General features: G+C 33.9%; 3 protein-coding genes and 1 pseudogene across 9 annotated transcripts; 1 reads left to right on the top strand and 3 right to left on the bottom strand.

The window, feature by feature from the left end:
• Positions 1–443: 443 nt before the first annotated feature.
• LOC140986930 (proteasome subunit alpha type-7) lies at positions 444–3,317 on the bottom strand. 2 transcript variants are annotated; one of them, XM_073455346.1, is made up of 3 exons: positions 2,989–3,317; positions 1,892–2,306; positions 444–885 (listed from the first exon to the last, which is right to left on the bottom strand). In XM_073455346.1, the coding sequence occupies exons 1-3, from the start codon at positions 3,159–3,161 to the stop codon at positions 727–729; spliced, it is 747 nt and encodes a 248-aa protein (XP_073311447.1). In that variant the 5' UTR covers positions 3,162–3,317; the 3' UTR covers positions 444–726. The 2 variants fall into 2 exon arrangements, with proteins under 2 accessions (XP_073311447.1, XP_073311448.1); XM_073455347.1 differs by having other exon boundaries at positions 1,892–2,253.
• A 1,680-nt stretch (positions 3,318–4,997) lies between these two features.
• On the bottom strand, positions 4,998–7,507 carry LOC140985669 (protein EARLY-RESPONSIVE TO DEHYDRATION 7, chloroplastic-like). Of its 2 annotated transcripts, XR_012176818.1 has the most exons (5): positions 6,384–7,507; positions 5,754–5,920; positions 5,557–5,641; positions 5,157–5,463; positions 4,998–5,091 (listed from the first exon to the last, which is right to left on the bottom strand). XR_012176818.1 is itself a non-coding variant. In XM_073453546.1 (4 exons), exons 1-4 carry the CDS (start codon positions 7,277–7,279, stop codon positions 5,256–5,258), a joined length of 1,356 nt encoding a protein of 451 aa, XP_073309647.1. In that variant the 5' UTR covers positions 7,280–7,507; the 3' UTR covers positions 4,998–5,255. The 2 variants fall into 2 exon arrangements, 1 of the variants encoding a protein (XP_073309647.1); XM_073453546.1 differs by having other exon boundaries at positions 4,998–5,463.
• A 3,159-nt stretch (positions 7,508–10,666) lies between these two features.
• Positions 10,667–11,701, bottom strand: LOC140985973 (GDSL esterase/lipase At5g37690-like; annotated as a pseudogene).
• Positions 11,702–13,134: 1,433 nt separating this feature from the next.
• LOC140986137 (protein NLP2-like) lies at positions 13,135–17,157 on the top strand. Of its 5 annotated transcripts, none has more exons than XM_073454157.1 (5): positions 13,135–13,370; positions 13,798–14,740; positions 14,899–14,949; positions 15,043–15,829; positions 15,961–17,157. In XM_073454157.1, exons 2-5 carry the CDS (start codon positions 13,913–13,915, stop codon positions 16,728–16,730), a joined length of 2,436 nt encoding a protein of 811 aa, XP_073310258.1. In that variant the 5' UTR covers positions 13,135–13,370; positions 13,798–13,912; the 3' UTR covers positions 16,731–17,157. The 5 variants fall into 5 exon arrangements, with proteins under 5 accessions (XP_073310258.1, XP_073310260.1, XP_073310257.1 ...); XM_073454159.1 differs by having other exon boundaries at positions 13,135–13,409; positions 13,938–14,740; XM_073454156.1 differs by having other exon boundaries at positions 13,135–13,409.
• Positions 17,158–19,915: the final 2,758 nt, after the last annotated feature.

Genomic DNA, 19,915 nt, shown 5'->3' with positions numbered 1-19,915 from the left:
AATGTTATATGGATTCAGAATCAACAATTTATTGTACATGGCTTGTATAATAGCTTTAGTGAGAAAAAAAACTAATAATTTCATAGTAAATTTAGAAGATGAGAAAGAGGGAACCGAAGATACACAACTCATGGCCTAAAAATTAGTTTTGAATTCCACTAGGTTTCTTCTACTTAATCTGTAGAAATAGATATTTAAATATTAAGATGAAAAATAAATAAAAATGGACAACACAAAAATCTCATTATTCGATACCCAATTAAAAATTTCTATCTTATAAGGTCCCTTAAACCCTATGGTAAATTTTATGCTACGAAAGAACTTTGCCAACCATTGAGTTGCGATTCGAAGTAAAATTCTAACCAACAAAGGACCAAAGTTGATATAACCAAAAGTTACAATCCCATTAACTTTATGCCTTAGAATAATACTTATCTAAAATATATGAAGAAACTCAGAAAGCCTTTCTATTGTATTTGTAAACACAGAGTATTCTAAAAGCGGAGGGTTCATACATGGAGATCCCAAGAGAGAGGTCATGCAACGCATTGTTGTAAACTAAAAAAGGTAAGATGGGAGACGAGATTGACAATCTATAATCTAATTGAAAATATGGATAAAAAAATCTGACAAATATAACTGGTCATAAGCAGCAAAAGGCCACAATCTGGAATCAAAGTTTCAGTTTCAGTTTCAGTTCCAGAATTCGAAACGGCAGCATTAATTTTATTTCGTTGAAGGGGTTTTCTTGGCAGCCTCAGCAGCTACTTTCTCTGCTTCTATATCAGCAACAATGGCATCTATTTCTGCCTCTTCAAGCTGCTTCAGTCCATGTTCTTTAGTCATCACCGCAACTTCAATGTTTTTTCCACCACCCTCGACAACCTAGAGGTATCACAAAAAGATTATCTGATTTAGAAAGTATGTAAGAAATTCATCAAAACTTCTTTGAAAAACATGTACTTTAGAAAGCAGGAAGGGATGAAATGGGAGGTGCACAGGTTTTATCGACCATCAATTCTAGTGGATCTCATAGCTATTTTTGCCAGAGGACTGGCAGAAAAAGGCGCACTAGTCACAAAGAAATCTCAGCACCCAAAAGATTTATTGACCTCGAAACTCCATTCTAATAACAAATACATGAAATTTTCATTTATCAAGAAAAAATACTGGATGTATATGATTCTTAAAGGTGAATCTCCGCGTCACACCGACAAGATCACCTCAATAGTGCACTGCACATTGTCCACAAAATGAAATCATACACATTTCATACTACTCACATCAGTAGTGAGACACAACAATGCACATTATATACAGATAATCCTATTTATATCCCAACCCTTGTTTAATTATGGTAAAATTAAAACAAGAGGTTCTTGAGCAAAATGTTATATGTACAAGATCGTCACGCCTGACATCTTTGTATTTTACTTTGATGACATTATGAAAACAAAGAAATGCACACACAAACAAGACGTGGCACCTTAGAGATTCAGCATCCCCTAAGTAAGTCTTACAAACCGCATTTTCCTATAGCATATAAAATACTACACATTCAACAGTCGAGAAAATAAAACATCAACAAGAAACATTTTGCTCTGCAGGATAAAAATGATAAAGGATGAAGTAATTTTGCATCCTTCATTTCGGTAGAACAGCGACCCAAAAGTTTCCATAGAACGAAAGACAACAAATTAAATAAATAAGCCGCATAATGCACTAATAGGTAAAAATATCATAATGCTTGAAAAACAACAAACATAAATTGCAACAGTCACTTCCATCAAGTGCCGAGAGAGAACAGGCACAGCTATTTTGCACCGTTAACATCATCAAACAAAAGATTTCAAAAATAAAGCATCAAGTTGCATGTACACGAATAATTTACCTCAAGCAATGCGCGAACGGCTAACTTCACAGTTTCTTGGCCAGAAGTTTCCTTGTAATTCTTCTCCAAAAACTCTCGGATAGAGTTTGAGTTTCTACCAGTTGCATTTGCTTTCCAAGCTGAAAAAGTCCCAGATGGATCGGTTTGATAGAGCGATGGAGTACCAGTGTGTGGGTCAAAACCAATGATTAGAGTCGAAAGTCCAAAAGGTCTGACACCACCACTTTGTGTGTACTTCTGCTGAAGAGCAGCAATGTACCGAGTTATGTATTCAACTGTAACAGGGTCCTCAATTGTAAGCTTATGACTCTGGCACTCAATGCGTGCCCGATTTATAAGCACACGCGCATCTGCTTTTAGCCCTGCACAGGCCAAGGCAATGTGATCGTCCAAATTGACAATCTTTCTCACTGATCTGAAGTTCCCACAAATGGAGATACATTATAAAAGGGCTTAAACTGCAACTATAGTACTACGAACCCTGAACTGATGAACATAAATTGTAAGAACGTGCAAGCTGAGGATGATAAGAGTCATACATATAGAAAGCTTAGTATCTGAATAACACAATCCAACATTTTGAAAACAGTTAACATTTCGGTTTTCCCACCTCTTTAGAACAATTTTACCCTTCAAATTATTGGAAATAAAGCTATTACACGATTCATAAAAACTGCCAGATTAACATCCAAGCCTCTGCTAATTGTCACCTGTCTCTGAAGAGCCAATCTAAATTCCAACTAATCCTTCGACACCATTGGTACTTCGCTGGTATCTTTAGAAAAATAAACCATGACTTACAATATTTCTCAGGTAGAGGTAAAGCAAACACATCACAACCAAACTTCAGTAACAAATTAATCAATTCTACCATGGATCAAAAAACATGATCAGCAAAAATAGTGATCAAACCCTAAACATTACGTTGATAAAATAAAACCCACACGAAGACAAAATCAAACGAAACCCACAAGTCCAAACAACAAGAGAACTCCAAAACCATAAACTCCCTGATCCCAACCCCAACAAATCACAAAAAAGATAAATATCACATCAGGGAAGCGACCACAGAGCAACTAAGAGGGTGCGAGAGTGACCTGGAATCCTGAAGCTTGGGTGTGGACTTCTTTTCGACGGCCAACACAATGGTGTCGGTACCACGAACACCGACGACCGCGTTTCCTTTCCGAACGGCCTCGAGGGCGTACTCCACCTGGAAAAGGTGACCATCCGGCGAGAACACAGTTATAGCTCTGTCATATCGCGCCATTTCGAACTCTTACCCGTAAATTGAAATCCTGTTTCAGTAGATTTTCTATATTGTATATCTGCCTTAATGTATGAATCAGTCCTTCGATCGGTCGACGTGAGGAAAATGAGGAACTTGGACGATCCGACAAGATGCTGCAAAATAAACCGAATTTTTTTTTTTTTTTTTGGAAATAGCAAAATAAACCGAAATTGCTTATTGAGAATCACGATTATTCGAAAAGAAAAGAGAAAACGATTTCTTCTTGAAGCGCGCTCAATTAATGAGTTTATTTGATCGACTTAGAGTCAAATTTGAATATTTCGATTTTTTACTTGAGTCGAGTTCGAATTTTATTTAATTCTATTTGAGTATTTGACAAGCTACTAAATTATGAATAATAAATTGTTCGATTTTATTTTTCAAGCCTGAGTTTCACCTCGAATTCTATTTTGATACAAATATTTACAAGCACGAGTTTAAACAATTCTATATTTTTACGAGTCGATCTCGAGCTTGAAATATGATATTCGATCAAGTTTGAATCGAACTCGAACCTACAAAATTTAAATCAATTTGAGCTCAACCAATATGGTACTCTAATTCGAATCGACTTGTTTGCAGCTCTATTTGTGTCGATGAAAATCCGCGTAACACCAAGATTTCGAATATAAATTAAAATCGCATATGAAAAATTCAATTATAATAAATTCTTCTCCTAAAAAAACGGATAATAAGAAATGACGCTCAATCTTGTACTCATTTTACTGGTTCTTCGAAAACAATATTTAAGTTAACCGGTTCAAGCCATTTATAATTTTATTATAGTTATTATGTTAGTATCGATCATATATTAGAAGCAAAAGAAAATAGGTGATTAAAAAAATATATGAATAGATTTTGAAAATTCATTTAGAAAACAAAACAAAACAAAATAATTGAGTTCTCTAAAACCTAAATGTACACGAAAGTCCTTGTCTCATGTGTTATGTAAAGTTCCAACATGTCTTCACATTAATAAATGGACACCTCAACAAAACTCTAAAGTGTGTTTGACAATCAAGATTTGAGAAAATTTCATGGGATTTGGATTTCAAAATCCTATTTTTACTGTTTGGTAATGTGATTCAAAAAAAGAATTCGGATTTGTTTAGAATTTTATGAGATTTCATTATATTTCAATGAGTAAATCCAAATCCCATCAAATTTGATAAAATTTGGATTTTAAAAACATACAATTATTTTTTTATCTAAATGAAATTGATTTGGAGAAGTCAACATGATTCACGCAAACTTCAGTGCACTTTCGGTGGTTTGTTAATATGCTTCTTTGCTCCACCACCAGGCATCTCTCTCGTTTTTTTTGGAAAATTCAAGAAACCTTCTGATTCCAAATATGAATTTGATTATGCATTAGATTCGTTGATGAATTTATTAATGTTTTAGATTGTTTTGGTTTCATTATTGATAAAATTTTCATATTTTGAATTTGTTTAATGATTTTTTAATTATTATTTTATGTGCACTATGATTAGTAAATAATAATTAATTTTTGAATTTACATACACAAACAATAGAAATGAATTATTAATTTCTACATTTCTTTGGGTTATTTATGTTTAGATGATTTCTAAGATTAGTTTAGTAAAATTTTAAAATTCCAAATTCGAATCATTTTTTCTCCAAAAAAGAAATGGATTTGTAAATATCATTTTTAAATTTTAAACCAAATACCAAATGAAATTTCAAATACCCGAATTTTCAAATCCAATTCCAAATCCAAATTCATATTTTGAAAGAACCAAACACAATTTAAAGATAACATCCAAAATCTTAAAAGAACATAGTCCCGAAAACATCACAAATTTGCATTAATTATTGGATTAGCCAAGCTCCCTTCACGTAGTATACATATACACGTGAACTCCACTAACACACTCCTAAAACAATACTAATATAGAAATTTCAAACAAATAACAAACTGGAAACTCCACTAACACACAACTAAAACAATACTAATACAGAAATTTCAAACAAAAAACAAACCGGAAATTATCTATCGAGAACTCGAAAAAACAGCAAGCACCGAATAAAATCAACTTATATGAAGTGATTTCACGAATTGGAAATGGATGGATTCTGCGGTTTAGCCTTCAACTTAGCAGAATTAGCTTGAGCCGTAGCCTTCATGAACTTCGAGGGATTCAGCACACTTTTGGGATTTAAAGCCTTCCTTATCTTGAACACAGCCCAAGTAACCCCGAAAATATGCCCAGCGGCGCCCAACCCGTTACTAGTCACTTCTGCTGCTTTTTCTCCGTACCTACATTAAGCAACAACGTAAAATAAAACAAGATTACCAATCAATGCCTGCTGTGGAAATGTACAAGAAAAAATTCACCAGGCAGGCAATTACTTGTGAGAGACGAGGCTCGTGGTCAAGACTGAAGTAGTCGACATGACATTTTTTCCAGCGACTTCGACAGCATCACAAACCTTGTCTGTTGATACAAACCAAATAATAGACCATTTAAGATCAAAACATCGAACCGATAAAACTTCCACATTATTTTAACATCAGTAAGAATTGGGTGAAGATATATATATACGTACTGAACCCATCCAGGGAAGCAAGAATGATTTCTCCGGGAAGAATGCTGAAGAATTTCTGCCCCACTTTCGAGTTAGCGACTGGACTTATGAAGAATCCAGACACCTTCACAACCCCAGAGAGTATTCCGAGAGCAACATTCTCAGACATTTTTGTCATCTGCTTAACCCTGGAAATTTTCGAATTTTCAAAACGGCAAGTGATAATCAGAGTGGCAAAAAGTCCAAGATTGGACAAAAATGCATGAATAGCAAGGATAATTTGCATCCAACTATCAAACTAAGAAGAAACAATATTGAAAGGCAATTCAAACTCCAACCAATATCTTCCACAAAAATTTTTCATGAGCAGCAGGCCATCAAGTTATGCCTAGTGAACCGACTCCAATGCCCCAAACACTGCCGTCTGAATAAATGAGCATCAACCACCAAGTACACGAGCTTAACTAGTAGAATACAAAATGGATAAAAGGTATCTCACAAAATTTATCTTAGATTAAATTCAGAGTCTACGAATGAACCTTAATTACTACAAATGCAGCAAATCACAACTCAAACATTTAAGCTTCATAATCTTCCAAGTAAGATCAATTCGAATATGAAGAAATATCTGTGTTAATTTCAAAATTTTACCTTTTCATCCTTCTCAATGCCTGAGGACTAACTTCTGAACTCGATCCTTTTGTCATCCTTTTCTTCAAGAACTCATTCCCCCACTTAAGCCTATCCGCGGTCACATCACTACACCACAATATCCCTCGCACCAGCTGCCCAGAACCCGCAGCAATCATCCTCGCGACACTCCCGCCGTAGTCCTCCACGTTCGGAGCCAAAGTTGTCCAGTACGCGGAGGCGCTTCTCTCCATTTCCTCCTTTTTCCCCTCCATCTCGGCTGGGGATAAGTCTTTCGCCGAGGCCAACCACCCTTTCTCCACCGCTTCCGGTGCCTTCTCCACCTTAAACGAGCTGAATTTCTCAAGCACCGAATCCAATTGCCTCAACAAAGGCTCTTGCCCTTTTGCAGCTATCGTCAACCCATAATTCAAAATATTGTCACCACCGGTTTCGTAATCTTCATTCGGGATCCTGAGAGTGAAAAAGTAGTGGGATTCATCCAGCTTCACCGCCGCCTCGTCTTTCGCCAGCGGCCACTGGATTTCCTCCCCCATGCGAGCTAAAGCGGCCACATAGTTATCACCCTGTCTCAGCTGAATTATAGAGAATTCTCCACTGGCAAGCTCGACACTCCTTTCTTGGTCGATTAAGTGAACAATAGCACCTGGGATTCTGATGAGTACTTCCTCAGAAGACTCGGGCGAAGCTTTTTTCACCTCCTCGTAACTGGCTTCTTCTCCTTCCTCTTCTATAAAAATATTTCTTGCCAAATCCTCCTTCTGAACAGAAGGGTATAACGATGAAGAACCGTTTTTGCTCCTGGTGTCTGAAGCGAATGGAGTTGAATCTGGATTGCTTTGGATCACTTCAGGGTACAGAGAAGAACTAGGCTTCTTCTCACTTTTCGAAGACATGGTGATGGTTTCAGTAACGAAAATTTGATTATTCGATCAGCTGGCTGAATTCCAGATATATCCAAGAAACGTATTGATCAATCAAAGAACACATTTTGCCTTTATATATAGGATCAAACGCACCACAAGAATCGAATCAGCTCAATCGGGAATTCGTATTTAAGCAACAGTAATCTTAAGCTGTAAGGAATATAAGAGTGCCGCGTGCGTGTCGGTTGAACAAGAATGGAGCTGCATGCTTGCAGGTAAGTACATAAGGGCATCGCAGTAATAGCATACTCATGTATTTGATTATCACGTAACTTGAAATTCTTCCGAACGTATTCTTGAAAATAAAAAATATTATAATTTTGTGTACGGTAGCAGAACAGCACATCTGTCGTTTTAAATTTATGCCATTTCAAGGATTCTATTATTTTATTTTGGTCTGGATTTTACTTGAAGATGGCACAAAATAACAAGATATACACATGCACGTACGTCTGTCCATCTGTGGTAACGCTCGCTATCTAAAGGACAAATGGCTGAACACCTTTACTTAGTATGAAGCCAACATGGCATCCAGACACTACCTTTTTTGTTGTAATTTATCGCAAAATCTTGCAATTATCAAATAGGAATTGTGTTGTTTCGTGGCATAAAATTAATCAGTACTATTCTAATTAGAGGGTAAATTTGTGAAAAATAATTCTATCATTGTTTGCATTAAGGTTTAATACCTAACCACAAATCTTTAACCAAATTTACATTTTTGTCATTTTATTATTTAAATAAATATATTATTTTATCCACAAAAATTACACGTGTCTTCTTCATCTAAAATATAATTTTTAAAAAATATTGTTTCTCACTCATCATGGAAAAAATACTTATTTTGACCGATAAAATACCTATTTTGATGTTATTAATATTTGATTTGGTTATTTGAATACTTCAAATGTGTAAGAAAATACTTAAATTTCAAATAATATTAAATGACTTTTGATGACGTCATTTGTGATGTTAAAATGTGATATCTAAATCGGTAGAAAGAGTATCTAATTAGAGTTTACAAATACATGATTTTACTTCCTAAATATTCATATCCAATTATTTGAGGATGTCAAAATATAGTTTGAAGTTAATATTGAGTGACACTGATGATGACATCCATAAAATAAAAATGTGATACCAAAATTAATATAAATTAGACATAATTCGAGTCCACAAATACTTAATTTTACTCTTTAAATACTCAAATTCGATTATTTTATAATGTCAAAATATATAGTTTGAAGTTAATATTGAGTGGTCTTTGATGATGAGATTTGTGAATTAAAAATATGGAACCTAAATTGGTACAAATTTACATAATTCGATCCCACATATACTTGATTTTACCCTTTTAAGACTCAATTTTGATTATTTTGAGATACAAAAAATATAATTTCAAGTAATATTGAGTGGCTTTTAATGTGTCATCTGTGAAGTTAAAATGTGATACCTAAACTGATATAAATAACTTCTAATTCGAGTATACCAATACTTAATTTTACTCCATAAATGCTAAAATTCAATTAATTTTTTATGTCAAAATATATAATTTGAAGGTGATATTGAGTGGTATTTGATGATGCTATTCGTGAAGTAAAAATATGATACCTAAATTAATACAAATAATACCTAATTCGAGTCCAAAAATACTTGATTTTACCATTTAAAAACTCAAATATGATTATTTGATGATGTCAAAAAATATAGTTTGAAGTTAATATTTTATATGGTGTCATTCGTGTGAAGTAAAAATGTGATACATAAATTGATATAAAGAAAACCTAATTCGAGTTACAAATAGTTGATTTTACCCCATAAATACTTATATCCGATTATTTGGAGATTTCATCCAAGAAAAGACGTGTGATCATAAAAAATACAAACATATTTTGTTGTGGATCAGAGAGTATAAACACATAATTTTTATGACATAATGTGAATGCAAATTTAAGTTTGGATATTAAAATTTAAAGTAAATTGACCCTTAATTTTTATTTATTCCATATAAACACTTTCGGGGCAGGATTAATTATTACACGTGGTGAAGCTAAGGTATAGTTTGGTACACCAGATGAGAGAGAGATTGATAAATAATCATCATTATCTCACGTTTGGTATCTTTTTAGAAAGCTCATGAGCTTATGATAAATAATTTTATACAGAGATAAAATATCTCTTTTATGAGATGTGATAATTTTAATTTAATGATAAAAAGCACTACAAATGACTTAATTGTCATCAATATATAAAAATCATAAACCCTATCGTTCTCTCATGTTAAAATCAAATAAGGCAAAAACTTGTGTGAGACGGTCTAACGGGTCATATTTGTGAGACAGATCTTTTATTTGGGTCATCCATGAAAAAGTATCACTTTTTATGCTAAGAGTATTACTTTTTATTGTGAATATGGATAGGGTTGACCCGTCTCACAGATTAAGATCCGTGAGACGGTCTCACATGAGACACACTCATCAAATAAATATTTTTATTTATTTTTATATATTATATAATATGATAATTATATAAATGAACTCGAGATAATTATATAAATGATTTTTATAAATCTCAATAAAATTATTAGTATCACTCGATTAACATTAAAAATTGATATTTGACTTGACTCACAAAATCAAGGGCTCAATTATCATATTTTATATAATATTTTACATAATATATAAAATTAGGTAAAGATAAAAAAATCATGCAAGCACTGTCGGCGCATAAACAGATAAGAAATATGAACTAAAGCAACAACTTTGAAATTATAAAATTTATTATGATAAGGTTAATTTTGTCATTACAATCTAATATATAAATTTAATCACTCTTATTAAAATAATAACAAACATTTAAATATAATATCTTACATCTTATTTATCCTTAAATTATCATTATATTATATATCACATGTTTATCCTATCATGTGTACCAAACTATACCTAAAATTCCACCACATCCAATGGTATACTTGTACTGTTTTCATAATCGAATTAGCCGGTTCAATCAAGAATCAGTCACAAGTCCAATCCAGATTTCATCCGAAAACTATCGATCAAATCAATTAAAATTGGTCAATAATCGGTCAGACCTATATTGAAACAATCCAACTGACCAAAAAATCGGTTGGACCTGTTTACAAATTTTTTTAATTTAATTTTTTGTTATGTATAAGATTATTTAGATTTTTAATTTTTGTTAAAAATATTATTTTAGTAATATTAGAGCTTCTTTGAACTTTAAAATATTCGAATATATATTTTTTATTATTTATATACATATTTAAGAAGTTTAGAACTTAAAATATGTTATTTATCATCATATTATTATTATTTTATATAATATAAAAACATGTTATGATCCAACCGTCCCGTGAACAAATCCGACCAGCTGAACCGCTATCTTGAAGTTGACCGGTTCGGTTATAAAAATATTGCTTTCATGCATAGGAAGGATCGGTGTAGAGTGTTGTTTCAGCTTCAAGTTAGCCAGTTGAGCAAAATTAATCAACGAGACGTAATAGGAAGGATCGGTGTAGAGTGTTGTTTCAGCTGCAAGATTAGAAGATTTCATTGTGGGGTGGAACAAATCCCAGAACAAAAACTTGCGCCGATCCGGGCAAAGAGAAGCTGTCGCGTTACAAAATGCCATGCGCATTCAAATATCCCGATCCGCAGCACGCTGAATCCACGTTCTCGAATATGCAACAACATATATTATGTTAATAAAGTTACACCATCTGTGCCAGCTGCAATAAATCATGGCTCACCAAAGAACTTCGGATTGGATATGACATTGATCGTCATTCTGTACGTGTTTCCGGGCGAGTACTTCAGTCCTGGAAGCCGGCCCACGGTTAAGTTGGCCAACAGGGTGTCCAGATCAGCTGAGTGGAAATCGAGGGCAAGGTCGTTCATGGGGCCGAAACAGCCGTCCACTCCGTTAACGAGTTTCTCGAGTAGCCTTTGGGATGGACAGCAACCCACTGGTGGAAGGCTGATGATTCCGAATTTTCGTGCTCCAAGGTTGTATAGTGTCTGGTAAGTAGCTAGCTCTAAACTTGAAAACGTTTTTTCGATCGAATACTATACACGATCTTACTGTAATGTGATCCGAGTATGCTGAGATGAGAATGCTGATGAACTTGTCTTTAGACAATATAATGTTGAATTGGCCATGAAATAGCCAAAAATATCATTGCTTCCTATGCCAATGAAGAACAAGGATTTGGAGAGCAATGTGTCCGTTGCATAGGGGCCTATTAGAGCAGTAAGATCATCTCCTGCTGTGGAAAATTGAGCGATCTGCTGTGGTAGTGGAACAACCGTCTTTGACAACCAAAGGCGAAATGATCAATTAATGCAGTATCCTATAATCTACCTTGAACATTTATCTAATGCATGGAGGTTAATGGGTATAAATTTCATGTACGTGAATCCATTTAATTATTATTTCGAATAGGTTAAAATTGAAGGAAATATTCATTAATCACGTTTCTGAAACATGTAAGTTTCTGAAACATGTAATAATTTAAATGAATCGTTCTAGTATATCAATTTTGTCCTATATATAATTTTTTTTGAACGAGTCTGTTTTCTATACTCAAAAAAAAAAACATCATATCACAACATTATTATTATTAAACAAAAATTTGTGTGAGACGGTATCACGTGTTATATTTGTGAGACATATCTCTTATTTGGGTCATTCATGAAAAATATTACTTTTTATGCTAAAAATATTACTTTTTATTGTGAATATCGGTAGGATTGATTCGTCTCACAGATAAAAATTCGTGAGACCGTCTCACAAGAGACCTACTCTTATTATTATTATACAAAACAATCCTATCATCTCCATCAACTAATAGCTAAGTTCGAAGTAATAAGGATTGGAATCATTAAACAATGTTTCCCAAAAAGAAACTTTAGCATGGGGCTGCTGCTTTTGCAGAAACACAGTTTATTAATTAGTATCGTTTGTCAGAAGTACTCGTGATCACTGCGTTAAACTGAAACACATATATAAAATAATAATTAGCACTGTTAATTATTAATCCTTATTATTTTTATTAATCCTAATTATTAATTTGGTCGGACAGGGGGGCAGCTTTTGGATGTGATGCGGCGTGTCGAAGATGACTTTGAATATTAGCCATGGCCCTCCGGTGATTGGAGAGCCATTTCCTGTTCACGCCAATAATTTGTCTTCGGTTTAACGTTAAAGATATATAATTTATATTGTTATATAATTCGAAAAAAAGAAGAAAAAACTGTATCAAATTTAATCTCTCATTTATATTTCGATGGAATAGTGAAATATAGTTTATTTCAAAAAATTTAGATGATAACTTCAAGTAAAAGCTTGAAAACAGTATTTTCTAATTTTTTTTTAAATTAATCTTTTAATAAACTTAGAGTAACTAACGTTTGATGTCATGGTCTGTTTTAATAATTATATATATTAATAAAATTATATGTAGATCAAAAGATAAAATTCTGTTTCTTAGTCATTATGTTATGGGTCTTGATCATTTTTTTATTCATTTCTTTTTCTATTTATTGTTTAATTTATATATCCAAATTGCAGTGTAGTCCCTTATTATTTTTTATAATTATATTTTGATCTTCATTTAATTATAAATCAAATCAATTATAAAAAATATTATAACGTCGGTCGGTGTACTAGTATATATAATGAAAATGATATGAAATTAATAATAAATATAAAACATTTTAACTGGGAATGAGATTTAAGCAACTAGAGTTAAAGAGTCAGCATGTATGTTAACTTCACGTGGGGTTTAGTTTGCTGACAATCTTCAACAATTGATGTCATTGCCATTAATTAATTATCCGAAACTTTTTGTACGAACGGGACACAAAGATTCATAGAATTGCAGGAGAGAAGTGAGAGATTCTTCGTACTGTGTTAACTCTGCTGAAACGGGCCTAGAATTCGCATCGTATAGAAGTTTGAGGCGAAGAATAAATCGAAAAGACAAAAAATTTAAGTTTGGATGAAGCTGAAATCTTTTTACTGTTTTGGATAATAATACGTACGAATTGGCGGTTTCGTATAAGTTTTCTTGGTCGAGGTTAGTGCTTCCTTTAATTTTCTTTTTGTTTTTCAATTTGCTTTCCGTGTCTGTTTTCTTAATTTTACGCTTAGTCATCCACAAACCCATTTATGTTCTTGAAGAAATTGTTATATCTTTTCTTGTTTGTCAGTTGTATGATAAAATGTCGGGTCCGAATACTGGGATGGTGTTATGGATTTTGATTAGCGATAAGATCCATATGAAGCCAAATGATTATACACTTTCCCTTTTTACGTGCTTTAATAAATATTAACGCCTGTTTTGTAAGCTCTTTTTTTTTTGGGCCTGGTTGAGTCTCTTGCTTTGCGTTTCTGCTTTACTGCTTTAAGAGTAAGAATGTACAGTTTATCGACTTTCTTGGTGAATTAGCTCTTCTTGGATGTAGGTAGATGTTGAATCTGTGGCTGCTTCTTTGTATTGGATCATATTTCTTTGAATTTTAGTTGGATGGTCTAGGTTAATTTGGAGGATAGAGTGCGCATTATTATATATCACTAATCATGGAAGATGGTGATGGTTCCACAGTTGATTTCGACCTGATGGATCAAATCTTGTACGATGGATTCTGGTTAGAGACTGAGACTTGTGATGGATCAAACCTTTGGCAGCCTATTTCAAATCATCATTTAACTTCTCCTCCACTGGATGAGAACATTGATAGTTCGCAAACAAATAGTCGACATCAGGATAAAGATTTCTTGAAAGAAAGTAGGGGAAAATCGAACTTCTTTGGCGAGTCTTCTTTTAATCATCCCCCTCAAATGGAAGATGATCTTTCTGCTAGTTGTCAAGCTCGAATCCATGAATCCACTGATTTAAATCACCATTCAAATCTCCTGGTTGGGCCAGACAGAATTAACTCTGTGAAGAAGAGATTTGACCAGGCTATTGAACACCTGAAAGACTGCGTAAGAGAGAGAGCTGTGTTAATTCAAATATGGATCCCCATAAAGAAAAAAGGCAAGCAAGTGCTTATAACTAATAATCAACCATTTTCACTAGATCCAGACTGCAAAAACCTTGCAGAATACAGGGATGTGTCAAAAAATTATATATTTTCAGCAGATGTGGAATCAGGAGGATTTTTTGGGTTGCCTGGTCGGGTTTTCTTGAAGAAGTTACCGGAATGGACTCCAGATGTTCGATTCTTCAAACAGGAGGAGTATCCACGTGTTAATCATGCATACCATTATGATGTTAGAGGATCACTTGCACTTCCTGTTTTTGAACCAGGAAGTGGTCGTTGCTTGGGGGTGGTTGAAATTGTTACAATGTCTCAGAAAGTGAATTATCGTCCTGAACTTGAAAACATCTGCAAAGCTCTACAGGTCTCATCTTGTTCTTCACTATAGTGCTTGTTTTTTCTGAAGTTTTCCATGTTAGTGTTACTTGGATATACGGCTCCCTATTTTCAGAACAAGTTTTCGTGGCCCATTTTGACCATTTTGAAGGAGAATCTCTTCTTGAACTAAATTTTCTGTTGCAGGCTGTTGATTTGAAGAGCTCCCATATTCCAAGTCCTTCTCCCAGTATTACAGTAAGACTGAAAACTTTTCAACTTAGTTCTTCACACATTTTATCATTTGAATTTAAATGTACTTTAATAATTACAATACAATTTTCAACACAGGCTCACAATGAATCTTATCAATCTACGCTGATTGAAATCCGGAATGTTTTGAAGTACGTGTGCACAATGCATAACTTGCCTTTGGCACAGACATGGGCGCTGTGTACTCAACAAGGTAGACAAGGGTGCTGCCTATCTGAAGAGAAATATTCGCATTGTGTTTCAACCATAGATTCTGCCAGCTATGTGGCTGATTCGCGAGTATCTGGCTTCCATGAGGCGTGTTCTGAACACCATTTACTCAAAGGCGAAGGTGTTTCTGGGAAAGCCTTCTTGACTAATGAGCCATGTTTTTCTGAGGACGTAACAGCTTTTAGCAAGGCAGATTATCCTCTTTCACATTATGCGAGGGTGTTTAACTTATCTGCTGCTGTTGCAATACGAGTCCGAAGTACACACTTGGGGACGGCCGATTTTGTTCTGGAGTTCTTCTTCCCTATAAACTGCAAAGCTGGGGAAGATCAGCAGGTGATGCTCGAGTCAGTGTTATCTGTTGTACGACAAAATTTCCAGAGCTTGCGGGTTCTCTTGGATCAAGATTTGGTCCAAGAAACTTCGAGTAAAGAAATAGGTAGCACTTCAGCAGGTAGATTACTGGAGAAGGGTCTTTCTGAACCCAAAGAGAGTGCCTGGAGTAGCAGAAATTTCGCCCCTTCTAGTGGGGATCTCTCCTTTGGTGCTAAAACAAATGAAAAGAGACAGATCAAAACTGAGAAGACTGTTAGCTTGGAAGTACTTAGGCAATATTTTGCTGGGAGCCTAAAAGATGCTGCCAAAAACATAGGGGGTATGAAAAAAATGCATTTATCGTTTCTCTAATTTTACATGCTTCATTGTATTTCTTGATTTTTCTTGCATAATATATGATTCTTTCCAGCTCACAAGGAATTTTGTGTTTCATTTTTTGGCATTTTTCAGTTTGCCCAACTACTCTGAAACGGATATGCAGACAGCATGGGATCACTCGGTGGCCTTCAAGAAAGATAAAAAAAGTAGGCCATTCATTGAGGAAGCTTCAGCTTGTTATGGATTCAGTCCAAGGGGCCGAGGGTTCGATGAAACTCACTTCTTTCTACAACAATTTCCCAGAATTAGTTTCTCCTTCGGATATACCCGTAAAGAGACCACTTGCAACAACAAACGCGAGCTCTCATTTGCAACAGGTGAACACCCAACCAGATGGCTGCCTGTTAATCCCTGCAACCACTGCCTCAATGCCAGCTTCTTCTCCGGGCAGTCACAATTCGAGTTCAAGTCACTATTTTTCTCTAAAGAGAGCAACTAGTCATGCAAATTTGCTTGACTTGGGCCAAGAGAAAACAAAGCTTCTGGTTCGATCGAATAGCCAAAACATCTTCATCAACAATCATGCTACTGCCGAGGCTCCACTCATGCGACAGAATCTCAACAACGAAAATGAGATGGTTACTTACAAAGTGAAAGCGTCATTCAGGGAAGAAAACATCCGTTTCAGTCTGCATCATCTGTCGAGTTTCGAAGACTTGAAACAAGAAGTTTTAAGGCGTTTTGATATCGATATCATTAGTAAAGTTGACATCAAATACCTGGACGATGATGCAGAGTGGGTGCTTTTGACATGTGATGCTGATCTTGATGAATGCATGGATATCCATAGATCCTCTAAGATCCGCACGATTAAAATTTCCGTCGTCAATAAGAGCTTATGATTAATCTTGGAAGTTAATTTGGTAGCATGAAATAGTGGAGTATACTAGCTGGGAAGAAGGATGCTGTTTCTTTTGCTTTTGCCAATAAAAGAGATAACCGACCATCTGTTCTCAGTAGTGAAGCTTGAGCTAATTGATCTCCTCAGCTAATTCTGTGCCAAAAAATGGCACAATTGTCGGATAAATAGTTAAACAAATTATAGGACATGATTCCTGTCTCTGTATTATTTTAATATTCAATTTCTCAGTTGGGATAACATAGCGGTATAAAATTAGTCAAGTCGATTTGCAAGTAGATGAGTCATTTTATCATCGAGTTTGAGATTTTCTATTATCATCCTAAAGCTGGTAAATTGGTTTGTTGTTAGAGATGTAAATTAACTAAACCGTTCGCGAGCTATTCGGAGTTCGACTCAATAAAAAAGTCGTATGAATTCGTTTGTTAATCATATAAAGTCAAGCTAAAGTTTGATAATTTAATCAAATCAAAGTTAAGCCTAAAGATTTTCGGCTCGTGAGGTTGTAAACATGTTTGTTAATAGGCTCGAAAGCTCGAGCTCGGGTCATTTAGATGGCTCGTAAGCTCGAGCTCGGCTTATTTGTCAATTTATAGATATATTTAATTTTTATCAAGCTCAAAATCAGTCTCAATTGTATGTTTTAAAAGCTTGAAAATGAGTCGAGCTCAAGCCATGTTTGTTAAACATAATAAACGAACTATTAATGAATCAAGCTCGAGCCCGACTTGATTAACATAATAAACGAGCTTTTAACGAAGCGAGCTCAAACTTTTCGCGAGCTTAGTAATTTCAAGACAATTCGAGCTCGAGCTTGATGATAAAAGCTCGAATCAAGCTATCATCAAGCTCGAGCCTCTATCAATCTTAAACGAGCCAAGTTCAAATATGATACTGTTTGATTTGGTTTGAATTGTTTACATATCTAATTGTTGTTGTCAAGTAATCAGCTTTTGTTAACTATTTTTACATTGAACCTGTGAAAATATTTTTTAACAATATTTTTAGTATAAATTATATATTTATCATGATAATCATCATAAAGACAAAAACTTGTGTGAGACGGTCTCACGGGTCGTATTTTGTGAGACAGATCTCTTATTTGGGTCATCCATGAAAAAATATTATTTTTTATGCTAAGAGTATTACTTTTTATTGTGAATAGTATTAATCCGTCTCACATATAAAGATTCGTGAGACTGTATCACAAGAAATTTACTCTCCATCATAAATTCAAAATTGTCATGATAACTGTCTAATAAAATCCCCAAAATAAAAGATCCCAGATACTTTTCCGATAAACCACATAAATCTAGAAATATTATTAGAAAATGTGTACACTCATATATCAAATGAGATTTTATGTATAAATATAGATAATTGCATTTGCCATTTCAAAAAAGTTTTAAATCTGATCTCTCATTTATTATTCTTGACTTTGAGGGATCCGAGTTGAATTTGACAGTGCGCCACCGCTCCAAAGTCCTTATCAAGGGCTTCTGTCTTTCTATATACTATATATAATATTAAAATAAAAATTTGCTGAAAAAATAAATATAAAAAATTGAAGCTTTGCATTAAAATCTAGTCAAGTCTAACAAGTAGATGTAGATATGTCCCGCGCGATTTGGGAGGTCCTATCTAGTTTTTATACGAGTTAATCATCTTCTAGATTTTGCACAATGTAGAAATTTGAAAAATTATCACACGAAATGAAATGAACAAAATCATCTCGTATAAAAAGATAACTAAACCAAATACCGAGAGTCATAACAAAAATCCAAATTCATGTCCCGCACTTTATTTATTAGAATTTTAAAAATATCCCCAATTATTAATTTCTGATTTGATTTTCTTTGGGCAGTGTTTTGACTTTTACCCATCTAATAGTCTTGCTGATTGTTGAAACACTAGTGATACTTGCATGACTAGGCATTCCTTAGAGCACCCGCACATCCATCACCTCATCAAAAATCGTAGGATCCACATGTTACATACATATTACATTAACACATCTGTTCTCTCACATTCATTTTAACATTCACACTCATTATTTGTAGGTCTCGATGTCCACTCATTCATCTTATTTTTACTTTAAATTAAATAAATTCAATTTCAAATTTTTTAAAAAATTTAAATTATTATTATTTTATATTAATAATAATATGTTTTTATATATTTAGTACGTAAAATAATTTAATTTTATGAGTGTCACTTATTTAAAATTAAACATTTATTATAAACCTAAAATAAAACGGTACAACATATAATAATTAATAATGCTTGCATAAAAATAAAAGAAAATAAATTAAACTTAAGAGAAGATACAAAATACTAATTCAAGGATTGTTGTTGTATTGTGATCAAATATGTTCAACTAAGTCGGCACGAAGTTGGTGATTCCAAGTGCTGCTTTAAACCAATACATTAAATAACATTAAATAAGGAACTACGTTTAGCAACGGTTCGTAAAAATCCGTCGCAAATAGCGACGATTTTCTCAAACCCGTCGCTTAATGTCCAATTTTATTTTAAAAAATACTGGACAGAGGGGCGTTCATAAAATATAATTAAAATAATTCAAAACACATGGAGTCCGCGTGTCAGCAAATCAGCGACGATTTATAAAAAGACGTCGCTAATGGCGACGGTTTTTCAAACAACGTCGCTAATTGTCCAATTTTTTTTAAAAAATAAACTGACACTGGGGCGTTCAATTCTTTGAACACCCCATACCCTCTCTCCTGTGAGTGGGCGTTCAATGGAGAGGGGTGTTAAATAGGTGTTATAATATGTTTCTCCGCGATATATGGTGTGACATTAATTTATGAATCGGTTTTTTTTGAGATAATATCACGAATCTTTATTTGTGAGACGGGTCAATCCTACCAATATTCACAATAAAAAAATAATACTCTTATCATAAAAAATAATACTTTGTCATGGACGACCCAAATAAGAGATCTGTATCACAAAATACAACCCATGAAACAGTGTCACTCAAATTTTTTTTGCATTAATTTATATATACTTTTTATACATTACATCATATTTATTAGGTGACGATTATATTAACAATAAAATAAAATTGAATTGATAACATGTTAAATTCAACTAGATTATTCCTTTTATATCCATTATATCGTTTTATTAATTAAAATATTTTAA

Source organism: Primulina huaijiensis, chromosome 10, assembly GCF_012295235.1.
Source record: "Primulina huaijiensis isolate GDHJ02 chromosome 10, ASM1229523v2, whole genome shotgun sequence".
In the NCBI taxonomy this organism is placed as follows: domain Eukaryota; kingdom Viridiplantae; phylum Streptophyta; class Magnoliopsida; order Lamiales; family Gesneriaceae; genus Primulina; species Primulina huaijiensis.
The sequence above is the reverse complement of the archived record's forward strand: the minus strand, read 5'-3'. Positions and strand labels throughout refer to the sequence as shown.